Genomic DNA, 23,141 nt, shown 5'->3' on the forward strand with positions numbered 1-23,141 from the left:
CAAAAAAAAAAAAGAAGTGAATAAATGATCACAAAAAAACAGCTCAATTAACCACAAGCTCAATATTCAAAGATCGACCTTATTTGTCCCAGAGTTGGTGGTTTGCTCTTGGGGTAAACACATTTAGTGCAAGTCATAAACAGCAGTACATGCTGCATACAGAATTGAATGCAGATGTCTTAAACATCATCTGAGGACACGATATAAAGATTTATTTTCCCAGGTATTAATAGAATTTTTAAGGGTTCATTTATCTAATTTTGTGTGTTTTGAATACACCTCAGGGTTGCATTTTATAATGAGCCGCCTCACTGTTCAGAGTATTCTTACACTTTTATACAACAACTGTCAAGTATTACTGTATATCCATCAAAAAAGACATGCCAGATATAGATCAGTGGGCTTCTTGAACTATAACCTTAAAGTAGAGCCTACGAGATAATACAACTTTTAAGCCAACTTCCAGCAGCATTCTCTGGCTACTTTTTGGGTCAGCAGAGCATGCTGTAAACACAACATTGGTTTGTTGTAACTTAAAAAAAATAAATTAATGATTTATACAGTACATCCAGTAGACTCCATAAGAATTCATTCTTCTAGATAGATACTAATATATGGCTTCCACTCACTCCTGAGTTGAAGAGCTGTGTTCACTAGCTAGCTGCTAACGTAGCCTGTCTTCCATTGCTTTCCTGGCAGGGATCATAACGCAATAGTTTGAACTTCTTCAGTGAACACAGCTGCCTGCTACCCTTACTAAGTTGTGGACCAACAATAGAGCCATTAATAACTGTGTTTTACACACTATTGATCCTTTCTACATCACATAAAGTCTTTGTTGATTGTAAATATGACATTTTGAGTGCTGCTTGAAATCTCATTGGCTTGGTTTGTACACTGCAGCAAGTCCTACAACAAGCAGAGCCAACTTATCGCCTCTGTACTTCCATCAGTGATCAGATATCAGTGACATAAACCAGATACTTAAATCTTAAATCAAGCATGACTGAGCAACTACTGTATGTATGAAGCAATTGCTTTTGTTTCAGGGTCACTTAGACTCTAAACCCAGAGCATAATCTATCTGGAAACCTGAAAGCTGAATGAATGACGTTAGTGTTTCATGTTTGTACTTGAGAAATCACTGACTGTATCAATCATCCACTGATTGGTTAAAAGTAAATCAACTTGTCTGCATAGTGCTGTTGATCTTTACTTTTTCACAAGGATGCTCCATCAATAAGATAACCTTGACAACTTCCTTAAAGTCCCCATGAAATAAAGAATACATTTTCCTGGTTTTGATCCAGCGTTCCTGTCTTAAATATTTATATGTCTCCCATTATCTGCCAAATATATTTCAATAATGAATTATCTCAAGTATTTTTTACATGCAAATAGCTTACCAAACTTTCTCTTCATATAAAGAGTTTTAAACATCTGATGACTCATCCTGCACTCTGGGCTGTCTACTAATTTTTGACCTATTATAAAGCTTTGTCGTAGCCAACAATCCAATTAAATTCATCCAAACACTGTGTCCCGTCTTCTATCTTGTGATTGATTGTTTTCATTTTTAGTAGGAAATACTTGATGACACAGTAGTTTGATACTCTCGAAGTTCTGTTTAATAGGGGCGATAAGACCCTGTCCACACACCATATGTCACAGGGGACAAAGACCTTAAGGCTGAAGCCCATCTAACCTGGTTTAGATGTACAGTATTGTATTAGGGTTCTTAGTGTTGAACTGACCTTTCAGTTTCCATTTAAGAGATCCGTTTAAAGCTGGATCCGGAATTCAAGAAATGGAACTCAACAATAGAGGATCTTTTTCCAGTAATTTTTTGGACTTTATGTCTTTCTCAACAACCTATTCCTTAAGGACAACTTAAGTTATTAGAGCACCACATGTGCTTAATGTTTGTATCCAAGGGAGTCTCCGAAATGTGTTTATAAGTACTTTTGGCATAATGAATCCAATTGCTTCAATGTAGTGATGAATGACGCACAATATTTGCTAATTTTCTTGTATTTTAATCTTGTTTTTGTAGGATTGTGAGATGCCTGCGTGTCCTTGGGCCTCTCCAGTACAGAGCACACCCCGCCCTGACAACTCTGCTCAGCTCCTGACTCAGTGGAGATATGGTTCCTGGACTGCGGTAAGGAAACGAAGAGGGTTATTGGGTCTATCAACACACATTGCAGCTGGTTGGTTTACTTCATAGAGTCCAATGAATACACAAAAGCAATTAGGTTTTTCTTCAATGGTAAACAAATAAGTATACCTGCTATTTATTGCTTTCTGATTGTGTAGCTTGAGGTGAAATGATCTGCTGAAAAATGAGAATACTGATGAAAGTTTGTATATGTGCATGCATTTGTTTCTGTGTTTCTGTGTCTTTAATAGAGGAAAACCACACTCCAGTAATGATGGGTCTCCTGCATGTGTGTTTGCAAATATAAGGTTAACTCATTAAAGTTGATTGTACAGCGCAACATTCCTTTAGCTATTACCCACAGTACAGGACCATGATCCTCTTTGGCATTGTCTCTTTTACCCCCTGCTGTATCTACATACTGAAACACACACACACACACACATTTATATACACAAACACACAGGCTCCACTGTCTGTGCTGAGAGGCCCCTCTGTGTCTCTGATTCTTTGCATTGTTAGTCGTCGCAAATGAAAACCAGATTCCATCTAAACACGAGTGTACGGTTTCGAGGATTGAACCTGGTCTGTCAATCTGAGAGTCGGCGCGAGCGTGCATGTCAAAGAGGCCAGCGCCAGTGTGGTCTTAATACACACATACATATTATACACACACACACACACTCGTACATTCCCCCAGGCAGCGGATCTGCCATACTCAGAGTGTCATTGATATGAGAGGGATATTAACGTGCCTATTCGAGGCGGAGCCATTTGATTGCATTAGGTATTCATCCCCTCTGAAAAGTTTACTGTGGAGTCCCGTTGAGACATTGGAGGTAAAGCAGTGAGGTCAAATCTGATTAGGGAGTCATTTCAGGACATATACTGCAGATAGAGAACTTAAATGCATTGATCTGTGTCACCAAAGAGAATTAAAAACACGTAAATCTAATGAAAATGTAAACTATAGCACTTTAAGAAATGTCCTTTGTTTCTGTTATGAACACATGATATGAGGAGGTATTACTACACTGTGACGAATTTGAACTAGGTGATGTTTTTTTTTAAAAATTTTATTCTTGGTGTAATCAACCTTGTCTGTGCAATCACAGCAGTAGGATCTGCATTTACAGCATGCAGCTACATGTCCGATGTGTCCTTGGGCATGTCACTTAACCCCAAGTTTCTCCCGCTGATTGGTCAGTGTTCACTTTACATAGAAACCTCTGTCCATCTAGTCCGTTCACCATGAACAACGAGGGATGCATTCCTCAAAGTTACACTCCACTTCTTTGCACTTTGAGTCAGGAAGAGTAGAATGTATTTGATGGCATCACTTTAGAAAAAAAACACATGATACAAACATGTTTAAGATTCCACATGGGACAAACATTTATCCCAGCTCTGCTTGTGTCTGCATGTCCTCCAGTGCTCGGTGTCCTGCGGGAAGGGGAAGCGAGCGCGTTATGTCAGCTGCAGAGATGCCCAGGGAGGCGTGGCTGACGAATCATACTGCGCCCATCTGCCCCGCCCCCCAGAGACCTCCCCCTGCTTCAGCCCCTGTGGCCAATGGCGTGCCGGGGAGTGGTCTCCTGTAAGTAAAGCATCCAGAACTGTGTCCAATCAATACAGATGTTTTCCACTCGTGAGTCAGTAATCACTCAGTTCAAAACAATGTTACAAACACCCTGAAACAAACTGGGATTTGTGACTGCTGTGATCTTGGACAGTTAACTATTGATTTGTGCATGTTTGCATGGCATGACAGCCAAAACTCTTGAGGATGTCACTTAAAGGCAACTGGAAACTCTGACATTAGGAACGAGGGATGATTTGCAAGGATTCTGTCACAATCCATTAACCATGCGTTCATGTGAAATGTCCTCTTTCTATTCGAAATCCCTAATGAAAGTTCACTGAGGACAACGTCTTGAGGTTGATTAAATTCATGTCATGTTAGGTTGATCTCCACTCCCGTTGTTTTCAGATTTGAAGACTCATGGGGCTTCTGATCACAATGCCTCACATCGTGAAACAATACATGGAAACAATCAATGAAAACAGCACTCCCCCGGACTCTTAGCTGATTTAAAATTGCAAAAACTCCCTGGGGAAGTAATTGGAATTAATCTTTTTGGGAAAACAAAGAGGAAATTTTGGAATATGTGGTGTTTAGAAAGCTCAGGATCGATACATTTTATGACATCAGTAAAGTTTTTGGTTTTTTTGCACTACCAATAAGATGGAAGATCTAGAACTCAGAGTGATTAATAAGGCTTACAAGAAAGTATCATTTTCTTTCAAATGTTTAGTTGTTTTTATATTTTGAATGACTTTTTCTCTGTTAGATTGAGCTTGGTTTTCTTCCCCTTGTCCCCAGTGTTCGGTGACTTGTGGCGTGGGGAGAGCCACCAGGCAGGTGGTCTGCTCCAACTACCATCAGCCAGTGGACCAGGCTTTCTGTGACCCAGATGAGAAGCCTGCTACAGACCAAGAGTGTACCTCTGCACCCTGCTCCTCTGTCTACCACCGCCAGCGAATCAATGACCAGCCCTACGGATATCCCAAGGACCCCGGGCGCCACCCTGGACACAGTAGCTGGAACGTGCCCTCAGCAGACAACCAGTGGAGGACGGGACCCTGGGGCGCAGTATGTTCAACACCTGATCTTTGGGGAAATGTGCAGGAATGTTTTGACTCGTGATAGATTTTGTTTTAGAAATTCCAGTCAGTACTTCCTCATTTAGTGTTTACAATAAACCAAGCACGGTTGATAGTCTTCACTCTTTTACAAACTTGTTTTTTTAAAAGTAGCTGATGGAGGTTGAATGTTTTTTAAAGTACTGCCGGCATGGAAACTACTATGGACAATGTGTTGTCATGTGTCGGCATGGAAACACATTCACCTGGTGCTCGCAGATATTTCAAATCCCAAGGCAGAAAGCCATACATGGTAATGGACTTTAAAAATAGCATCAAGGGACAGATTGCAGTGTATGCTATGGACAGCAGTATGTGTTTTTAATGTATATGTAGTGATTTAGGAATCTAAAGCTTCACAACCTAGAAATGCTCCTGGTTTGCTCACGTTAGAATCCCGATGTCTCCTGAGATGAAATAAGTGTTTTGTTTGGCTTTATTTGTCTGAACACCGCAAGAAGAGCCATGTCCCCAGCAGAGGCATTCATCCCAGTACGCTGTTCAGTCTCACATAATGAACTTGACTGGGAGCCGCTGCTGTTCAGGCTCACTCTGTGCTTGTCCTCCCTCACATATAGAAGCACTGAATGTACTCACTCCCATTGACAGTGGGGATGTGTCATTTTAATTGGATGCAGACTGTTCCTACTGCTCTGTTCAAGGCTAAGCTGATGTTTTCCATCTTTGGGCGATCATTTTGAACGGTGCAGCTGGGTTTAGTCGTGGTTGGACTCAGGTTAATTTAGCAAAACAGGATGTCTATGTATTGTGAGTATCTGTTTGTATCTGTGTGCCAGCATTTTGGCGCTTGTAAAGATTGATTGGAAACACCAGTGAAATCTGAACAATCCTTAATCATACAATAATAACTGGTATGTTTGTAAGTGCAAAAAATAACAGGCAAATACTTCGACTTGTTCTCACATTGTGGGCTTTGTAGAATACTGTTGATTTTGAGTATGTTTTTAACTATTTGAAAAAAAGCAAAAGCTTGAGCTGTGGTTAACAGAATCGAACAGCAGTGAAGTTTGAATCTGTAAATATGCTCAGCAAAGGTGGTGGTAGGATTAGGGTACCCTATTTTACAACAGCTAAGAATATTAAGTATTTGGCCAAAAAACCATGATATATTATTACTCATACAAGGACTCTATTAGATACAGTTTTTGGTGAATTTTTGCTTGAGGTTCATGTCATTCAAACTGATTGTAACCTGTTAGTTTGGCATATAGGTGTGTTCATGCACCGTAGCCACCACTGACACACTGTGTGTGCTCTGCAGTGTTCCAGTACCTGTGCAGGAGGCTTCCAGAGACGAGTGGTGGTCTGTCAGGACGCTGATGGACGCAGCAACAGCTACTGTGACGAGAGGGTCAAACCTGCCGAGTCAAAGGGCTGTGACTCTGGACCCTGCCCTCTGTGGAACTATGGTGTCTGGGGAGAGGTGAGTTTTTTAAATGCATATCTACATTATTTTTGAACCTAGTTACATTCTCCACAGAACCTTTCATACGTACCTTTTGTTATGTCTCGTTTGTCTCTATGTCCATGTCTGTGTTATCAACTTTACAAAGAAGTAGTGTGAAAAAACTGTATTTACAACTGGGTAGTAAAGACAGGTCTTCAAATACACACATTTTTGGGCGCAGATGGACTGGTGGTTAGGTCGCGCCCCATGAATGGAGGGCAGACGGCATGGGTTCAAGTCTGACCTATGGCTCCCTTCCTGCATGTCATTCCCCACTCTCTCATCCCCATTTCCTACTCTATCCACTGTCCTATCCAATACAGGCAAAAATACCCAAAATAAATCTTAATAAATCTTTTTGTTCGCAAACCTTAGTGTACCCTGACCTGCGGTGGAGGGAGGAAGACTCGCCTGGTGGTTTGTCAAAGACCAAACGGCCAGCGGCTCAACGACTACAACTGTGACATCCTGGACAAGCCGCCCGACATGGAGCAATGCAACCTGCAGCCGTGCCCGGGCTCTGCCTCGTGGCACCGCCGACCCTGGAAGCCGGTACGATAGTACTCACTTGTTTTTCCTCCGATACTTACCTTCCTCACTGAGGACCTGTCACTGTGAGTAGACATGGTGTGTGCTAAAAATGACTTCAGACCTGTGCACTGAGTGTGTTTTTTTTAGCCTAAAACTGCCGGAGATTCCAGAGTGAACGCTGGGTGTCTTGAGCCACTCTTGGCTAGCCAGCTCGAGCCCACCCAGATGGGCCCCGCAGTGGGCATGGTGCTGATTAGAATCAAGAAGAAAAAAAAAAGACAAAAATATACAAAAACACAATGCTGCTCCACTTAGGGAAACATTAAAAACACATGGCTCCCATTTTGAGCCAAGGCTCCAAACAAAACCTATAAATCAGGACAGAGTTGTCCAACCATGCCATATATCTTTAGAGAACATAACTCTGGAAATATTTATTTCATCTATGAGGCGTGAAGTAAATGTTCTTTGTTGTTATTGCTGTCTTCACCCTGTATCCCCAGTACACAAGTGTATATTTGTGTATAAGAGTTAATATTATGACTTTAATTGAACAGCCACAAATGGCTGTCAGTGTATGTTGTATATGTATCTTGTACAGTTTGTTTTTTCATGTAGCGTTTTTCTGAATATGATATTTAATATTTCCGCTGGTGCTCTCAGTCAGACCTCTCATATCTCTCTATGAGTAAATACAGTTTGTACAGAGGAAAATATTTTCAAACCATGTTTCACTCACTTAACTAAAGTTGAAATGAAATTAATGGCTTCATCTGTTTTAGGACTGACTTCTTTCAAAATATCTAAATTGTCACATTAGAATAGAAAATTATAACAACTGATACAAAATAATCTTTAAAATAATATCCAAAAAGTACATTTGAAAAAAAAGTCCTTGTGGCAAGAAAGGCATTATAGGAAAGTGTTTTCTTAAAATATTCATTATTATAAGTTACATGAAATATATTGTCCAGTAAACAATTGAGTATATATCTCAAAAGTAGCGAGCATAATGCTTATAAACTACACTGTAATAGCCGTTGGTACATCTTCCTTCACCTGGTTCCTCATTTACACACAACATCAATCCACTGGGCGCAAGCAGCTGTTTTTGTGTTTTGTTTTTTTGGTAAGTAAAGCACATGAACAAAAGAAAAAGCGACTCTAACATGCAGTTTAGAGTGAAGTTCACATATAAGATGAGGTGCTATTCAGTTCTATAATGGTGCATTGTCGGTATCATGAAGATAAACACCATAGCGTGTATATCATATATTCAGGCTTAGAAAGAGTTTATTTATGCTGTTAATGGTAGGCCGCATCATTGCAGCTTATCGACCACAGACACAAAACGGTCAGTTCTATTAGTCACAGTTTGTCCACAAAAACAACTTAAGCACACAGATACCTCCGCTTTATAAAGTTATAATCCTTTGTCGCTGTGTCTCTTTATTCCTTTGGCCAGTTTTTGTATTTCTGAAGGATTTGTTTTATTTTTTTTTCAAATGAAACGTATTTATTTGTTTACAATAGATTATTACATGGTGCAGCTTTAATGACTTGTTCCAGTTCAGGTTGATGTAACACTTTACTTGAATTATTTGTCATTATGCACACATTTCACCTGAACACAACTGGTTCACAAGAAATGAGTCAAAAATAAATTTCATACATTTTTAGAGCATAGACTCTGTTTTTTCTCCATATAGTTCTTTGAAGGTCACGTATTATGCAAAATACACTTTACCATGGTTTCTAACACTCATATTTGTCCCTAGTCTGTCTACAGACCGCCCAATTACGAGAAAAGATAATCCTCTCCATCTTTTACCTGCTCCACTTTTCAGAAAATGTGTGCTCAAACAGGCCGTTTGGAGATGTTCACTTTGTGACTTCACAAAGGGAAATAACCCCTCCCCCAGGTGGGTGACACTCCCACAGCTAGGTGTTTGTTCTGCCCTCCGTGTCTGCCTTTTCCCTATAAACAATATGGCATTGTGCAAGAAAGCCCAAACTATCAACTTTTTGAGAGGGGCGTGGTCAAACACAGCTCATTTGCATTTAAAACTGCAGACACAGAAACAACCTGTTCTGAGCAGGGCTGAAATAGAGGGGTTTATAGGCATGATAAAAAATACAGGATCAGTGTATTTATAACAAGGAACTTCAGAGACATGTTTTGGGGAGCTCTGAGACTCATTTAAACTGGTTGAAAAAGGGGGATAATATGTGCCCTTTAAAACATTAAGCTGTTGGCATAGACATGCAGGTAGAAATTGTAAATTATAGACAGGTTACAGCTTCATATTCATCTGACTCTTTTAGATACATCCACCTACAAAGAGTTGCTAACATTCGCTAAAATTGTTGATTTTGCGGATTTGAAGGCCACCTTGCTGCAGTGATGTAAATGTGTACACAGGATGTCAGTAAACGGTGACATCACAGAAAGGCGTGGTTACAGGTGAAAATAGGCCTAACACCCAAACTGCAAGTGTGTAAAAGAACTATAGTCTTTACATGAAGAGGGGACCTGGAAATACTGTGGTTTATACGAGTATTCATCGAGATACTCTCTTAGGTTAGTACATAGTTTGAGGACTCTTTTACAACTCAGAAATAAGAGCTCTCCCTCAGTGCTGGATCCACAGTCGTTTTTCCATATACAGTCTGAGTATGTGTCGAGTCAGGCACTCCCCTCACACTTTGCAGCTTTGCAAACTTCTGGCTCCTGCAACCAATTTGTAACCAGTTTAAAATGTGAAATGTAAGCAACAGGCTGATTTATATTTGGGTTAAGGCAACATCAAGTGATGATGACACATATGTCAGGTGAAGTGTTGCAGTTGGGTCTTTATTTATGTCGGGGTTCCTCTGTGTGAGGCAGTCTGCAGTTTCCTTCTTTGTTTCTTTGCTCTTTTTGCTGATTGTCATTCTCAACCAAGACTTCCACTGCAACACAACTCCTCAGCCATGACAGTTTCATTCCCACTCCTCCATATTTTTTTTAAAATCCAGTGGTGCAAAGTTGCCAAACTCAAGGGAGCAACTCTACTTTATTTTGCATATTTTGGTTCGTTGTTGTTCTTTTTGCTATTTATTTCATCCATATGCAAAAAAATACATAAATGTGTTGAATTAGCATTTTTTTTCCCCATTGTAAATATTATTAAAGACAAATAACTGTGACATTTGTGTTGTTTCTCAATGCAGTATTTTACCGACAAACAGACGTTACCTTTAACAACATTAGCACCTGGTTTGTACTGGAAAGGAAGGGCTTGATTTATCTTAAGTTATAAATACATATAAATCCTACAAAAAGGTTTCTCTATTGAACAGCCTGACACGAAAGGAAAACAATAAAGGACACATTACACCGTAAAATAGTGACGCTTGGAATACATTGTTTATTGCATATACAGGGGAGCAGTTTTGGTTTTGACACAGAAGTTATTTAAAGTACAGCACCTCAATAGTACATTTATGAAACCCATATGCAGTTTATTTATGCAGTACATAGTGTGCAGAGGGAGTAACTGCAAACGGCTCACAGAAAAGACTTGACACAGGTCATTATGTGGTATTTAGGTATTTGACCCTCAATTGACTCTGTTAAACTGCCTTTTTCAGTAGTTCTTAAAGTCATTAACTATTACGGTGCATGCTTAAATTCACCTTCTATTGTATAGTATCTGTATTACTCGCACACCTCAACAGAGTGCAGATTAAAAACACTGCAGGCAGTTTAAAAAAATAAATAATGTTTTATTCCGTTATCTCCCTGGAGAAAACATCCACAGTCCAAATCAAACTGGAGAGCTGGGTGGCACATCTGTTTACCATTGCATTAATAGAGCTCTCTGTAAAGTGTTTGGCAGGAGACAGCGTGAGCATTACTTTTACTACAGCAATAATTCGTATTAATTCATGATGGCAAGGGTTGTTTAGTTGAGGAGATCCAAAACCAGGCCCTGGAAGGATAATATTTACAGAAAACTTCTGGTTTTTATAACGCGTTTCATACAGTCCTGCTTTCCTACTTTGAAGAAAAGCACAGGCCAGACTATCAAATAATGCAGCGGTTAACGATATTCCATTCTGTTGACTCATTATTGACCATATCGCTTGTTAGTACAAAAAGAAACCTTGAATTAGCTTAGTGCTATGGCGCCTACAATATATCTAGAAATGAACAACGATGTACGTGCTTGAGCGTCATCCAGTCGTGATCCAAATCTATCAACCTAGATCAGAGGCTTTAATCTGTTATGATATTACTCTTACACTCGTCACTCCCATCATAAGTTCCCGTCCCATCACGTTTTTTGATATCCATAATCACGTCATAGAACCAAAGATTAAACACTATTTCATTACTATGACGATTCTTAAGGAGCTGGATGCTCTGTTAGATCCAGGCCGAGTACAAATCTGTCTGAGGTTTTTGTTTTACATAACACTGTTCAAATATTTCCCATTGCCGCCGCAGAGATTGTCTTACCGCATGTAGTGGCCTCTTCTGTTGGTAGAATTCCCAGAAAGCGTGTCTTCACTTAATAAATAAAAAACCAATACCATCAGTTTGAAGCAGCAGCAGCAGCAGCCCATTAATGAAATTTATGTGTTGTCTTTATATATTTTATATTCAAAACTATATATCTAAGTAAGTCTAGAATTTTACAGAATTATCCCATAGTTAGTTGAAATAACACATTATTTACTCCACTAATACAGTTACTTCTGAGACATTTTATCAGATCACTTCCCCTTTCTTTGTTATATCTTTGTCAGTCGTGGGCTACATGAAATAAACCTCAACACTTATTCATGCTGATGGATTTGTTAGCTATATGATACTACCGACAAGCGTCTGGCTGTTGTCAGTTACATATGGACACATATGTTTGAAAGTGGTTTTACCCATTTAGATAATGATTGGTTTGATTTCTCTCTTTCTATTAACCTACCTCTGTTTTCCTCCTTGGACCTTTATTTCTTCTCTGATCTTGCAGTGACATTTTAAGAATTTGTAACAGAAGAATTCAAAAGGCTATATTAATTTCTTCAAACACAGCTCATCAGAACACATTTGTCATTGGTAAAAAAAAAAGAGAAGACACGCAACAATTATCAGATTTATTGCACAAATGAAGCATTGCAGGCACAGAGTTCAACACACACTATCAGGAATGTAAATATCATTACCTAAAGGTGATTTCCTTAAAAGCAATGTTGATGTCAAATGTGAAAAAGCAGCAATAATAAGGCTGTGTGTGATGAATTAGCAACCAGGGCACCATTTGAGTAATTTATGCCTGGTTGTTGCTAACAAAAACATACCGTTTCCTGTCCAGAGCGGCTTTCCCATGGAGGGGGATCGCAGTCGAGTGTCTGTGAACTAATCATGCTGCTTGAAATGAAATCCACATGCACAACATTGACATACTTGACACTGGCCCGAGGGCAGTGGGCACGAACATTCTCCAAACCTGTCACCCTGGGGTCACTCGGTCGTGACATCATTGGGCTTGTGTTTCGTGATCCTGCCCATATGCCAGTGGAGTGTTTGAACCGAGCGCTGGAAGGTTCTTCTCCCCCCCTGTTGGTCCTTTCAAGGAATGGTTCTAGGCTTTAATCTTAATCTGAGTCGTGAGATAATGTTTCATTTTGGCCTTTGAGGGAAAAAAAGCAAGCAAAGCAAAATTGAGTTGATGATGATTTGCTGGTTAAAAGTCAAGCGCTGTGGCCCGCAGATTTTTGCAAACCAATAAGACTTGGAAAGCAAAAAACCAGATGGTGTGAGATATTGTCTGAAAATTTACAATATTTGGATCACGGCACGCCTAGCTCGTTGAGAATGAGAGTCTCTTTTGGGTCAAGTTGTTGGCTGGCAGGAAAATAAGTTCAGCACTCTGCACATTCTAATATAGGTTGTCTATGTCAGCACTTACATAAACATACTAATGAAATAATTGCACCTTAGGAAGTAGTTAAAGTAGTTTTTCTCCAAGTAAATCAAGTTTTATATGGCCTTAAAACAATGTAGATGAAAGTTTGTTCAAGTATGACCACTGTTCATGGCTAAAACTACATCCTACATGATCCTCTCAAAATAATTCATAACCCCATACTTCTTGTTTGGTCGAGGAGGCTTTTCTGTTAGGCTTAATATGATACATTTGGGGACTTAACTCTGTAAATCATGGTTAAATAAACTGGGACATTATGTTTGTTTTGTTTTTTGTAGGGGGCGCCTTGAGGCCAGTTAGCTTTGCCAAAATCTAAACTCCATATTGAAGTCCTAATCCCCCCAATTGGGATACACGATCCAAGTTTAATGACTGTTAAACTACACTTAGCCCCTCAGAACAGAACTTCATTTGTCACACAATTTAGAGGACATTTTTTTTAGGATCGTACAAGAGCTAACAAAATGTTCATCTCTAGGTCTTGGGTTAGGGTTAGGGTGAGTTTTTTTTACTCTAACCAAGATTGAGGCCAATTGGATAAGTCAAGAGTTCATTAGGCCATTTCAAGACATGGACGCCAAACTAAATTGAATTTTCTATGTAGGGCATTGGAAGAAAGAGGAGCCCATGTCATTGGGCTAGATGTTATTTTGTGTTCTGAGTTGCTTGCAGATGCAGGGAGATGAAATAAGAGGAGACAGGGCGTGAAAGTCTGGAAGCATTTAGGTTGGTTTCATCAAATGACAGTGAACATGTCCTCGCTTTGACTCAGGTAAAGACGGCCTGCTTTTCCTCAGCTTGTCGGTCAAGTATTATAAAGTAGTTTTAAGCCTCTTGGAGTATTTTTTTTTTCCTCACATGAGGCGACCACGTCAGACTGGATGGGGCCGGTGCCTGTTTGGGCCTGTCGATGCTATCGAGGTGATGGAGTGAAAAGGAGTTTGTGGGGACTTGACATCCAAGTCAAAAAGCTTTTTCCCCTCTTGAGGATTAGACAGTGATAGATTGGGTGTTTAAGAATCAGGGAATCAACAGTCCATCTTTTAAGCTCTAGTGTGTAATGTATTTGCTACACTGCTTAAGACATTTAGCTCTACTTGTTTTGTACTATTTGAGTACCTGTGCTGTTCAACTGCTAATTAGCTACTACCTATTAGACCTGATTCTTTGGATCATGTTAGCGGGGCAACTGGTCCGCAAATGTCCGCAACTTCAAGGATGTTAGCTGCACTATTTAAACATTCTAAAAATCCAACAAAGAAACTTTTTACTTTCTCCAAAGTCCGATGTAAGATTCTGTTTTTTTTTTCTGCCATGAGTTTAAATCCCAAAGAAGTAAGACAAAGAAAACCAGCAAATCCTCCTATTTGAGAAACTGAAGCTCTAAATATTAAGGATTATTTTAAATGCAGTTTTCTTAAAAAGGTGTTTTAGGAAGACATTTTGTGTTGGGGTTTTGTCTTCAGTAGTAACTTTTTTTGTATTTTTCTGTTCTTACTATTGAGTGAAGCATTATATCCAATTTTCATTGTCATTCATTAAAATGACATAATAATGCTGTATTTTGCATTACATTACGAAACAGTGCATCATGTATTTAGGACTCCTCTAAGTGTCAGAGAGTGGGAATATTAAAGACAGAATCTTTTTTCTTGTTCTAGTGTCCACCATTAATGTGAACTCTGTTGGCCTACAGAAGAATCTGCCTTGTTTGTAAGGTGTTTTTTAAATCCACAACTTGTCTTTGTGATGGACGTCTTAGACAGTCTTAGAGTCATTGCTGTGCTTCAGTTTTTTCCATGTGGCTGTACATTGGCATGAGGAAGGAAAACGTTTTTTAAAATGCTTAGTAAGTAAGATTTGAAATGCATTACCATTTTGAAAAAGTCTGATATTTACACTTTATTGCTATTACAAATAGTCCTCTGCCTGTGGATATAATTTTAGATTTTCCTCTGTTTCCTTCTTTCCCATAAAAAAATAATTTATCATTATACTTACATTGTTTGGGTACCATTTCTATGCTTTTGTTTTCTGTAAAAATAAATGCAAGGTCATGATCTTCCACTCTCTTGAGCTTTTCCATATTCCCCCCCATATGCAAGCTGGGACAAGCTGTTTGCTTTGACAGATTAGAAAAGCAGCTGTTTAACATTTAGCAGGAAGAGGAAGTCAGGTTTAAATGTCCTCTGTCAAAGGTCAATACTTTATAACGTTACGGCTCTGCTGCTGTTTGTATTTTTCAGGACCTGTCATTTAGAATTTGCTTTTTTTCCCTTCTTTTCTGTCGTAGTCCTCATCTTCCTCACCTGCAGCAGCGTACTGATGTGAGCAGAGCTGCAGTTTCAGTAGAACACAGTCACGGAAAAAGCTCTCAGTGGAATGTTTACACAGTCGGAAAAAAAAAAAAAACCTGGTTGTTTTGTCATTTGGTTTTGACTTATGGTCGCTTGGTGTATCTTTACTGAGTGCAGTTGACTTGAAAAGGAAATCATGTTGGAGAAACTGTATATGCCTACTCAACTGAGTGTTTATTTAACGCTTTAAAGATGGCAAAGTCAAACTTTGGCATGGAGTGCAGAGTATGCTGTTTAGTTTTAGCCAATCAGAAGAGGGGCTGCAGCTCCTGCAGCTCACTGACTGTCAGGCACTGAAGTGACAGAGACAGGAAATTATTTCCATATATTACAATCAGTCCCATCCTGCGGAGAATAAAATTGCAAAACCAACATGTCACATCTGAAATTCATCACTTCACTGTTAAAACTACACTTACATACTTGCATAATGTTTCATTGAATTTGTTTTTTTGTTTAGTGATTAAGGATAAAGTTAGCTGGTTAAGTTGATCATTAGATGAGTCTGAAATATATATATATAAAAAAAAAAAAAAAAGTTTTCACACTGCTTCTGAGTGTGCTTTCTGGGTGGTTATTGCAGCCTGATGGATAAAAGATCTATGACTCTTGACATTCCTCTGCCCCATGACGCCCCTCTTACCAGCTGCTCCCATGTTGACAACATGTGTTGTTTTGACTTCTGTCTTTGAATCCTCCTTGCAAAACAAGCCTATGAACAGAGAACGCAGCCTGAATTTTACAAGACCCTTCACCCTCCTCCCTCATGTCTCTTTCTTTCTCTGATTTGCAGTTTAATCTATGATCCAGAGAACATTGTGATACTTATGATGACGCTATAAAAAAGAAATAAAGCTATCAAACAGTGCACTCTGTTCCCAAATATTACTCCTTCTCCTTAGCTGGATTTGATCCCTAGATTAAAAATAAACTGATTTTGCACAGGCATTGTTAAACAGAGAGAGCAGCTATCTTTTGGCTATGTATCTCTCAGCCTTGACAACATGCAGCCCAGGGTATAATTCTACACTCCCTTCACACTCATGCAAGTTTGTTCTTGCTCCGGGTCAGCACTGAGCTCCTTTGAAGAGTCCATGTAGCTACAGTTACCATATGCTTGGTATTACCAACGTCTTGCATTGCAAACGTGCTGCAATGTGATCGGAATTCGACCTTGGCTCTCACATTTTAAGATATGGCCTCAGTTAGATCCACTAAGTGTGAAAAAAAAACACACCAAAACCGTCTGATTTGGGGTCTTAACTTGCCTCTTTGCCGCCTTTGATTCATACTTCACAATGCATCCTCTTTTCTAAACCTACATGGTGTATTACAAACTTTGCCAAATCCTAATTGCAGATTTATTTTCAATATTTTGCAAAAAAAGCATCATTTTAATTAAGAAGGCTGAAATGAAATAAACCATCATGTTAGACATAAATGTTCAGCAAACGATGTCTTCATCACTGATCTTGCAAAATATGACGTTTGTCAAAACTTAATTATGATGTTAATAAGGTTTTTGATGGCCAAGCTCCCAAAATAAACTATTGTTTTCACAACAGCACTCAGTTCTGATGTTACCCCCAACCAAAAAGACTTTTATAGCATAATTATAGTTCTTACAGTAATGAGTGTTTCCATACACTGCTTGAGGGTTAAAGTGATCAGTGATAAAACACATTCAACACAAAGCAGATCTGATCTGAGCCAAAGTGTTGGTTTTGTGGAATTTACCTTCTCTCTGTGAGGTTCTGTGCTGTACGAGCTGCTTTGATTGCCATTTTGGCCGAGTGACAGATCTTAAAATGCCAGTTGAGATTCTCTTAGATGTCTAAAAGTTTCCATGTGTCCTATTGGCTCACCTGTTCACGGGCAAAGCGATGGGTGGGGTCATGTTGAAGTTACAGCCAGTCCAATCCTAGACAAAAATGTTAATACTGAAAAAAAAAAAAAAACATGATGGTTCTTTGCTGGAAGAAAGTTATATTCTTTCAATTTATTCAAAATCAGTCCTCTGTATTCAAAACTCTGTCCTATTTTGTTATGGTTTTAGCACACAACAAAGGCATACATGAGCTGGGTCTGGTTTAGCACTCAATTATGTGATTTGTTCCAGAGCCGTGATACTCTTTCAAATCTAAAATCCCACTTTGGAGCCACTTAGCAGCGAGAAATTAAAAGCAGGGTGTTCATTACGTCTGGCTTTAGATATCAATTATGCCTTTTGGTGTGGAAATTCAATTCAGCTTGTTTCGGGAAAAAAAAAAAAAGCTGTTTTACTTGGCTGATTTTCAACTTTGTGCCAAATCCAAAGCGGTTCAGTCATTCCTTTTTATTAAGTAATCCACATTATGCCTACAAGAACCTTGCTGGATTATGCTAGATTTAGCCCACCTAATCATGTGTAATTAATTGCTGGGACAACGTGGGAGGGCAAACCTGTCTCAAGGGTGTTTCATTTCCCATGTGACCCATTGATCTTTTTTCTTCTTTTTTTTTTTACTCAAGGACTTGTTCTCCCCCTGCATGTTAAAGACACCCCGAGAGTTTCCCATTAATCTAAAACGCTCACAGCTCCGCAACACATTAGCATAGCATCAGGGGTGGCAAACACAACCTGTCTCAACTGAATATGTCATGTCGAAGTTAGAAAAAAAAAGTACATGTAATTCTCTCATAACGTTAAGTACGCTCTCATATATCAGGCATCAACTTTCAAAGAACAAGCCAACATGCATATGAAAGTTCTCTAAACACAAGCACCTCTCTTTTTTTTTTAAAGAATAAGGCAGCTCAACGCTAACTTGTCACACACTTTTAGCTGCTGAAAACAAGAGATAAGATGAGGAGTCTTACCTGAGTGGGTGCTGGTGAGTGAAGCCACCCAGCTGTAGCCCGGTGCCGCAGAGGTCCCTGAGTCCTTGCCCTCTCTTTGCTCTCAGAGGTGAAGCTGTCCTCTGGTCCCACGAGCCGTGCCAGCTCTCTGTGCGCTCTGCATTACCAGCCCTGATTAACTAATGGCTGACAGATGAGGTTGGCAGGGTGGAGGGAGGAGCACCTCGCCATATAGCGTCTCTTCTTCCCACCGTTAAAATGCAGATACAGTTCAGCTGGGGGAGCACAGCCCGTATGGCTACGATTTCCTTTCTTCCTCTCTTTTTTTTTTCCTCCTGTTTCTCTTTTTTTTCTTCCTCCTGCTTTTACAGCAGTAAGGAGGGGCTATCCCTCTGCCTCATCACTCCCCCCCCCCCTTCTTCTTCTTCTTCTTCTTCCAACATGTTTGCTTGCCTCTGCTCTCGTCTGAGGTAGAGGCAGTTCTGTTATCATTTTTGAGTGAGTGTGCAGCGGGTATGTGAATCTGCAGTGCTCAGGACCAGTCACTCAGCTCCAGCCTCGGCTTTGATGTTCTCCGTCAGCTGAGCCAGCCCTGTGTTTAAAATGCCTCAATAATTACAATGTGTCTGATGCATGTGTGTGCAGTGTCAAGCACAGTCTGCACCGCACTTTTAAAAGAAAAGGCAGGAGGTGGCTCTGTTAGAATTGTTCAAATGGAAACTCAATCAATGATCAGTAAAAAATGTAAACTGGAAGAAAATCTTTTGAGCGCAAAGAAACTTGAGAAAAAATGAAAACTGCCCTAGATATTTGCAAATTTAGGTTAATTTTGTCCATGGTCCATCATGTGTAGAATGATCTCTACCATGAGCACTCAGAAAACAAATCATGTGTTTGCCGTTATGCAACATTTCTGGCATCATAATTAGAGGACAATGCAATATTATGTTTATTATCTGGACTGGAAAATACGCTAAGAAAAAATGTATCTCTCCTCGTCTTGTGTATTCGATTCCAGCACCCCATTTTTAGAGCAGCTTTGTATGGGGGCGCTCACTCGTCAAGCAGAAATAGCGGGCACGCTAATTGCTGTCTGGCCTCATGGGGGCCGAAGACTCTAGAATATTTTCATCTCCTATCTCTTTTTCAGAGCTTTCATCAGGGCGGTTTGGTTTTTTTATTCATCATGTTTTTTTTTCTCCTTCCTAGTATTCGTCATCTCTCTAGCTTCTACTGACTTATTTCTAATTTAGTTATTCATACCAGATGATCGTGTCGCCGTGCGCATGCATCAATGTTTCGCCCGCCGTCTTTTCTTCCTTCTCCCCCGGCCTCTGCCTGTCCACAGCAGCTCTTAAAGTAATTCCTCTGTTTACAGGTTAAATAGCTGGCTGCATTCCATCAGCGTGTGAGTGTTTGACTAAAAGGTTTTGGCCAAATCCATTTAAGTTGTTTGGTTAAATGTGTTTGCAGTGGGTTCACTTGGCCATAAAATGCAACAAGGAAGCTGCTGGGTGCACCGAGTGAACCTTCGCTGAGATCTAAATAGAAGATATGCAGTACAGGGAGAAAACATTCAGTCCCACACCAATGTTTACGTCTGTGACTCTGTGGATGTCCTTCTTTGTGTCCACTTTCTCTGGAAGAACCTAGAAATGTCAGGGCTTCTGAAAGCTTTAAATTTTAGATTCTGCAGCTGTGCCTCAAAGCCAGCGAATTGAGCTGATAAAAAAAATGGATAAGAGAAATGGAGGATTTAATGTCTTTACAATGTAACTAAAATCATTTTGTTGCCATGAGCATGATCACCTTCTTCAAATCAAGAACTTCCGTCGTCAACAGAACTTTGCTAATGTTTCTCTAATTCTCCCATCCCCTCCCTCCCCCCCCCCCCTCTCTCCCCAGTGTTCAGTGAGTTGTGGTCGAGGGACCAAGCAGCGGGAGATACACTGTGTTTATCAGAACCAAACCAAAATAGAGGACGAGCACTGCAGTCATCTGCCCCGGCCGCGGACACAGAAGGCATGTCGGGCGCGGGGATGCCCCAGTTGGAAGGCTAACAAGTGGAGTGAGGTATGTTCCCCCCCTGTTTTTGCCATCTTTACAGAACAGTCTCTTGAGGACTTTGGTAACTGAAACTGCTGCTAGCAGCTGAGACACAAGCACAAACACAGCCAAAGGCTTCCCACAGGCTGCAGATGTAGGACATGTACACACAGAGCACCTGTCCAATCACTGCTCAGTTTATTCTTGTTCAAGAGTAATGTGTGGTTTCCTCAAGTGTGAACTAAAAAACCCCGGCCTGGATCTGAAACAATGTTTATGTGGTGCACTTGACATTTAGATGTCATGTTTTCAGACAAAGTGTGTAAATAGTTGTGTAGTGCAATCTCAAGTACGAGTTTATGCTGCAAGACTTTTCCTTGTGAAGCTTTCTTTAAGCAAGAACACCGAAATAAACATGGATCAACATGTTGTAAGAGCTTTGTTGGCTGCATTACACACAAGCATAAACACAGACAACACGAAGGTTCAGAGGTGCAGCTGCTTCATCCGAGCGCGGCCCCCCCATACAGATGAAAGAATGATTCTAAAATGACATCAGTCCTGGATCACATCCTACACTAGTGCAATCAGACACTGGCAGGGCAAAGGGCGAACATAGAGGAGTCACCAGGGGAGGGGGTTAGGTCACGTTGTAGCCGACCACACAGCCCTGATACCTGCTACCAAGAGGACATGCAACTCATGGCTCTGAGTCATGTTGAGCTCCCACAGGGCGGAAAATGTTTAAAACTGAATTTATCAGACGTTGAGGAGCATGAAAGGAGGAATGCTCTGCCATGCTCTTTGTCATGCTGTGACTGATTACCCAGAGGAACAAGCAAGAAGATGGATGTTCAAAAAAAACCCATGAACACAAAGAGCTTACATTTGGTATCAGCAAAACCTGAAAAATCTGTGAACTCAACACCGACATTAATATATCTTTATCCCGTTTTTTAAACGTCCTTTTTGCATCAATAACTGTTAAATCCTAAAACATCTATGAAGACCTACATCCACCTCCCTCAATTCCCACTCCCCAACCTCTCTCTCTCTCTCTCTCTCGCTCTCTCTCTCTGTCCCCGGTGTCTGGAACCAATCATCTCTCTCCACATACCACCAGCAACCATGAAATCCTCAACCAGAGCAGAAAGACATGTTTTATATCTTAATATCCATGCATGTGACAACTTAGAAACCTCAGCACCCTCTGTTTGAGTAATTCCACAGCTACCCGGCCCTCTCGCTCACCTCTGGCTTGGGGGTGGAGGGGGCAACGGGTAACATGTTGGAGGTCCTGGGTGGGGGGAGTGGACTGATTATGAGCCAAGGACACTAAATGGTTGTTTATAATTCTGTGCGCGCTTCTTTAGTTCATATCTTAAATAATTGTTAGAGGGTTGGTTTTTCCAAGGTTTAATCAATTTTCTCATATCTCAAAATTTCACCAGGAGCATCTGTGTTTCACTGAATAATCCACAGATCAGTCTGTCAACAGGTTTTATACATTCTTTATTTTCAGTGAAAGTAGCTCCAAGAATAAAAATCAGTGTGTTTGGTAGATTGTTCCAAGCAAAAGTTTTTGCTGTGAGCAACACAGAGAAAAATAGTTTGCATCCAGTGAGTATGGATGATAGCAGAAATCTAAAACAAAAACATTTAACACTTAACATTTAACTGATTGAAGTCACTAAAATCAGGGAAAAAGTATGTGTTGTAATTTGGGTGAACTGAGCCTTTAACATCTGCCAATTCTTACTCAACATTATAATAAATTAACTAAACAAATTTCCATCACATCTCCACTGCCTTCCCACTGACACAACCTTGATTTGAAGGTCAGATTTCCTTTGTTACCTTTTGTTCTCTTTCCAAACTTTGTCCTCCACATTCACTGCACTGATAAGTCACCAGTCAGCGAGAAAAACACAAATACACAAATACATCTGGAGGTTTCTCAGGGAACTGGGAGTCTCGCTGTATAAGGCAAAGAGTTTCTCTCTGTGTGAAATCGCTGAGGCTTGGCAATGTCCTTTGAGGTTTGTAGAAGAGTCGGCGAGAAATCAGGAAGATCAGTTCGAGCTTTACAGAGTGCTTCCTCAGTAGGCAGGTATGCTTCCCCAAGTACATCAAAGAGATGTTCCAGATAGACCTCTGTGTGACCTCAGATACACGTCAGACAAAGAAGCAACACAGTGCCTTTAAATTTATTAAGAACATTATTCAGAAGTAACAAACTCATGTTTGCTCAAACAGAGATTTTACTATTTGATCAAACATTACTGAATCCGCTTGCTTTCTTTATAGCTCTTTTTCTGCCACTATGTTTTTGCATATCACAAAAAAAGATTCAGATTCCCAAGAAGAAATGTTTATGTTCTGCCAGATGTGTCAGCCCAACATGGATTAAGAAGCTAGATATGTTAAGTTGTCATCTGTTTATCACAATCACCCAGACACATACTGTACAGTTTGCCAAAAAAAAGTTTGCTCTCTTGCTTTGCTTCCACTGTCCTGCAGCCAAGTGCAAATAAAGATTCATGTCACTTGTCTTTGAGCCCTCCAGCCAATGCTTTAAACTTTCAATCCAAAACACAGAATCATACTTATTAGAAGTAAAAGATGTCAACACCTTTGCATACATATCTTGTATAATGGTTTGTAGCACCAGAGGATCGTACTTTTTGCAATAATGTGGTCAGCCACTGGAATTAATTTATAGAATAACACTTCATCTACATTATTCATCACATTCCCTCTCAGCTATGTACCCCAATAAAGATGGGTTTTTAGTCTATTGAGTCAAGACAATCTTTGGACGTCAATATTAGATTGCCATGTATTTACAGAGTCAGTTCCAAATTTTTAAGGGAGTCTTTGTTGTTGTGGTAATATATTATGTCGTTTATTAGTCTCCTAGGGGAAATTCCGGTTAACACTTATTGAGAGACATGCTACTCACACACATAGGCCTGAAATACACACATGCACAAACAGGACTTATCGGCATGCATTAGTGGAGAGATGCGAAAGTGGGGTTGATACACGTGGAGTGCGTCACAGAAAGC

General features: G+C 40.0%; 1 protein-coding gene and 1 long non-coding RNA gene across 3 annotated transcripts in view; one reads left to right on the forward strand and one right to left on the reverse strand.

The window, feature by feature from the left end:
- The window catches only part of LOC109993093 (A disintegrin and metalloproteinase with thrombospondin motifs 20), an 84,917-nt gene that overhangs the window by 51,830 nt on the left and 9,946 nt on the right, over window positions 1-23,141 (forward strand). Inside the window, exons 24-29 of the mRNA XM_065957028.1 lie at window positions 2,054-2,161; window positions 3,591-3,755; window positions 4,542-4,811; window positions 6,144-6,305; window positions 6,705-6,881; window positions 19,933-20,100. Coding sequence (XP_065813100.1) covers window positions 2,054-2,161; window positions 3,591-3,755; window positions 4,542-4,811; window positions 6,144-6,305; window positions 6,705-6,881; window positions 19,933-20,100 — 1,050 coding nt within the window. The remainder of the gene's footprint in view (window positions 1-2,053; window positions 2,162-3,590; window positions 3,756-4,541; window positions 4,812-6,143; window positions 6,306-6,704; window positions 6,882-19,932; window positions 20,101-23,141) is intronic.
- On the reverse strand, window positions 11,986-19,349 carry LOC109993094 (uncharacterized). 2 transcript variants are annotated; one of them, XR_010666688.1, is made up of 4 exons: window positions 18,049-19,349; window positions 17,055-17,129; window positions 15,833-15,901; window positions 11,986-15,482 (listed from the first exon to the last, which is right to left on the reverse strand). It is a non-coding gene; the product is annotated as an uncharacterized lncRNA (long non-coding RNA). The 2 variants fall into 2 exon arrangements; XR_010666687.1 differs by having other exon boundaries at window positions 11,986-15,534; window positions 18,049-19,344.

Source organism: Labrus bergylta, chromosome 7 (assembly GCF_963930695.1).
Source record: "Labrus bergylta chromosome 7, fLabBer1.1, whole genome shotgun sequence".
Classification (NCBI taxonomy): domain Eukaryota; kingdom Metazoa; phylum Chordata; class Actinopteri; order Labriformes; family Labridae; genus Labrus; species Labrus bergylta.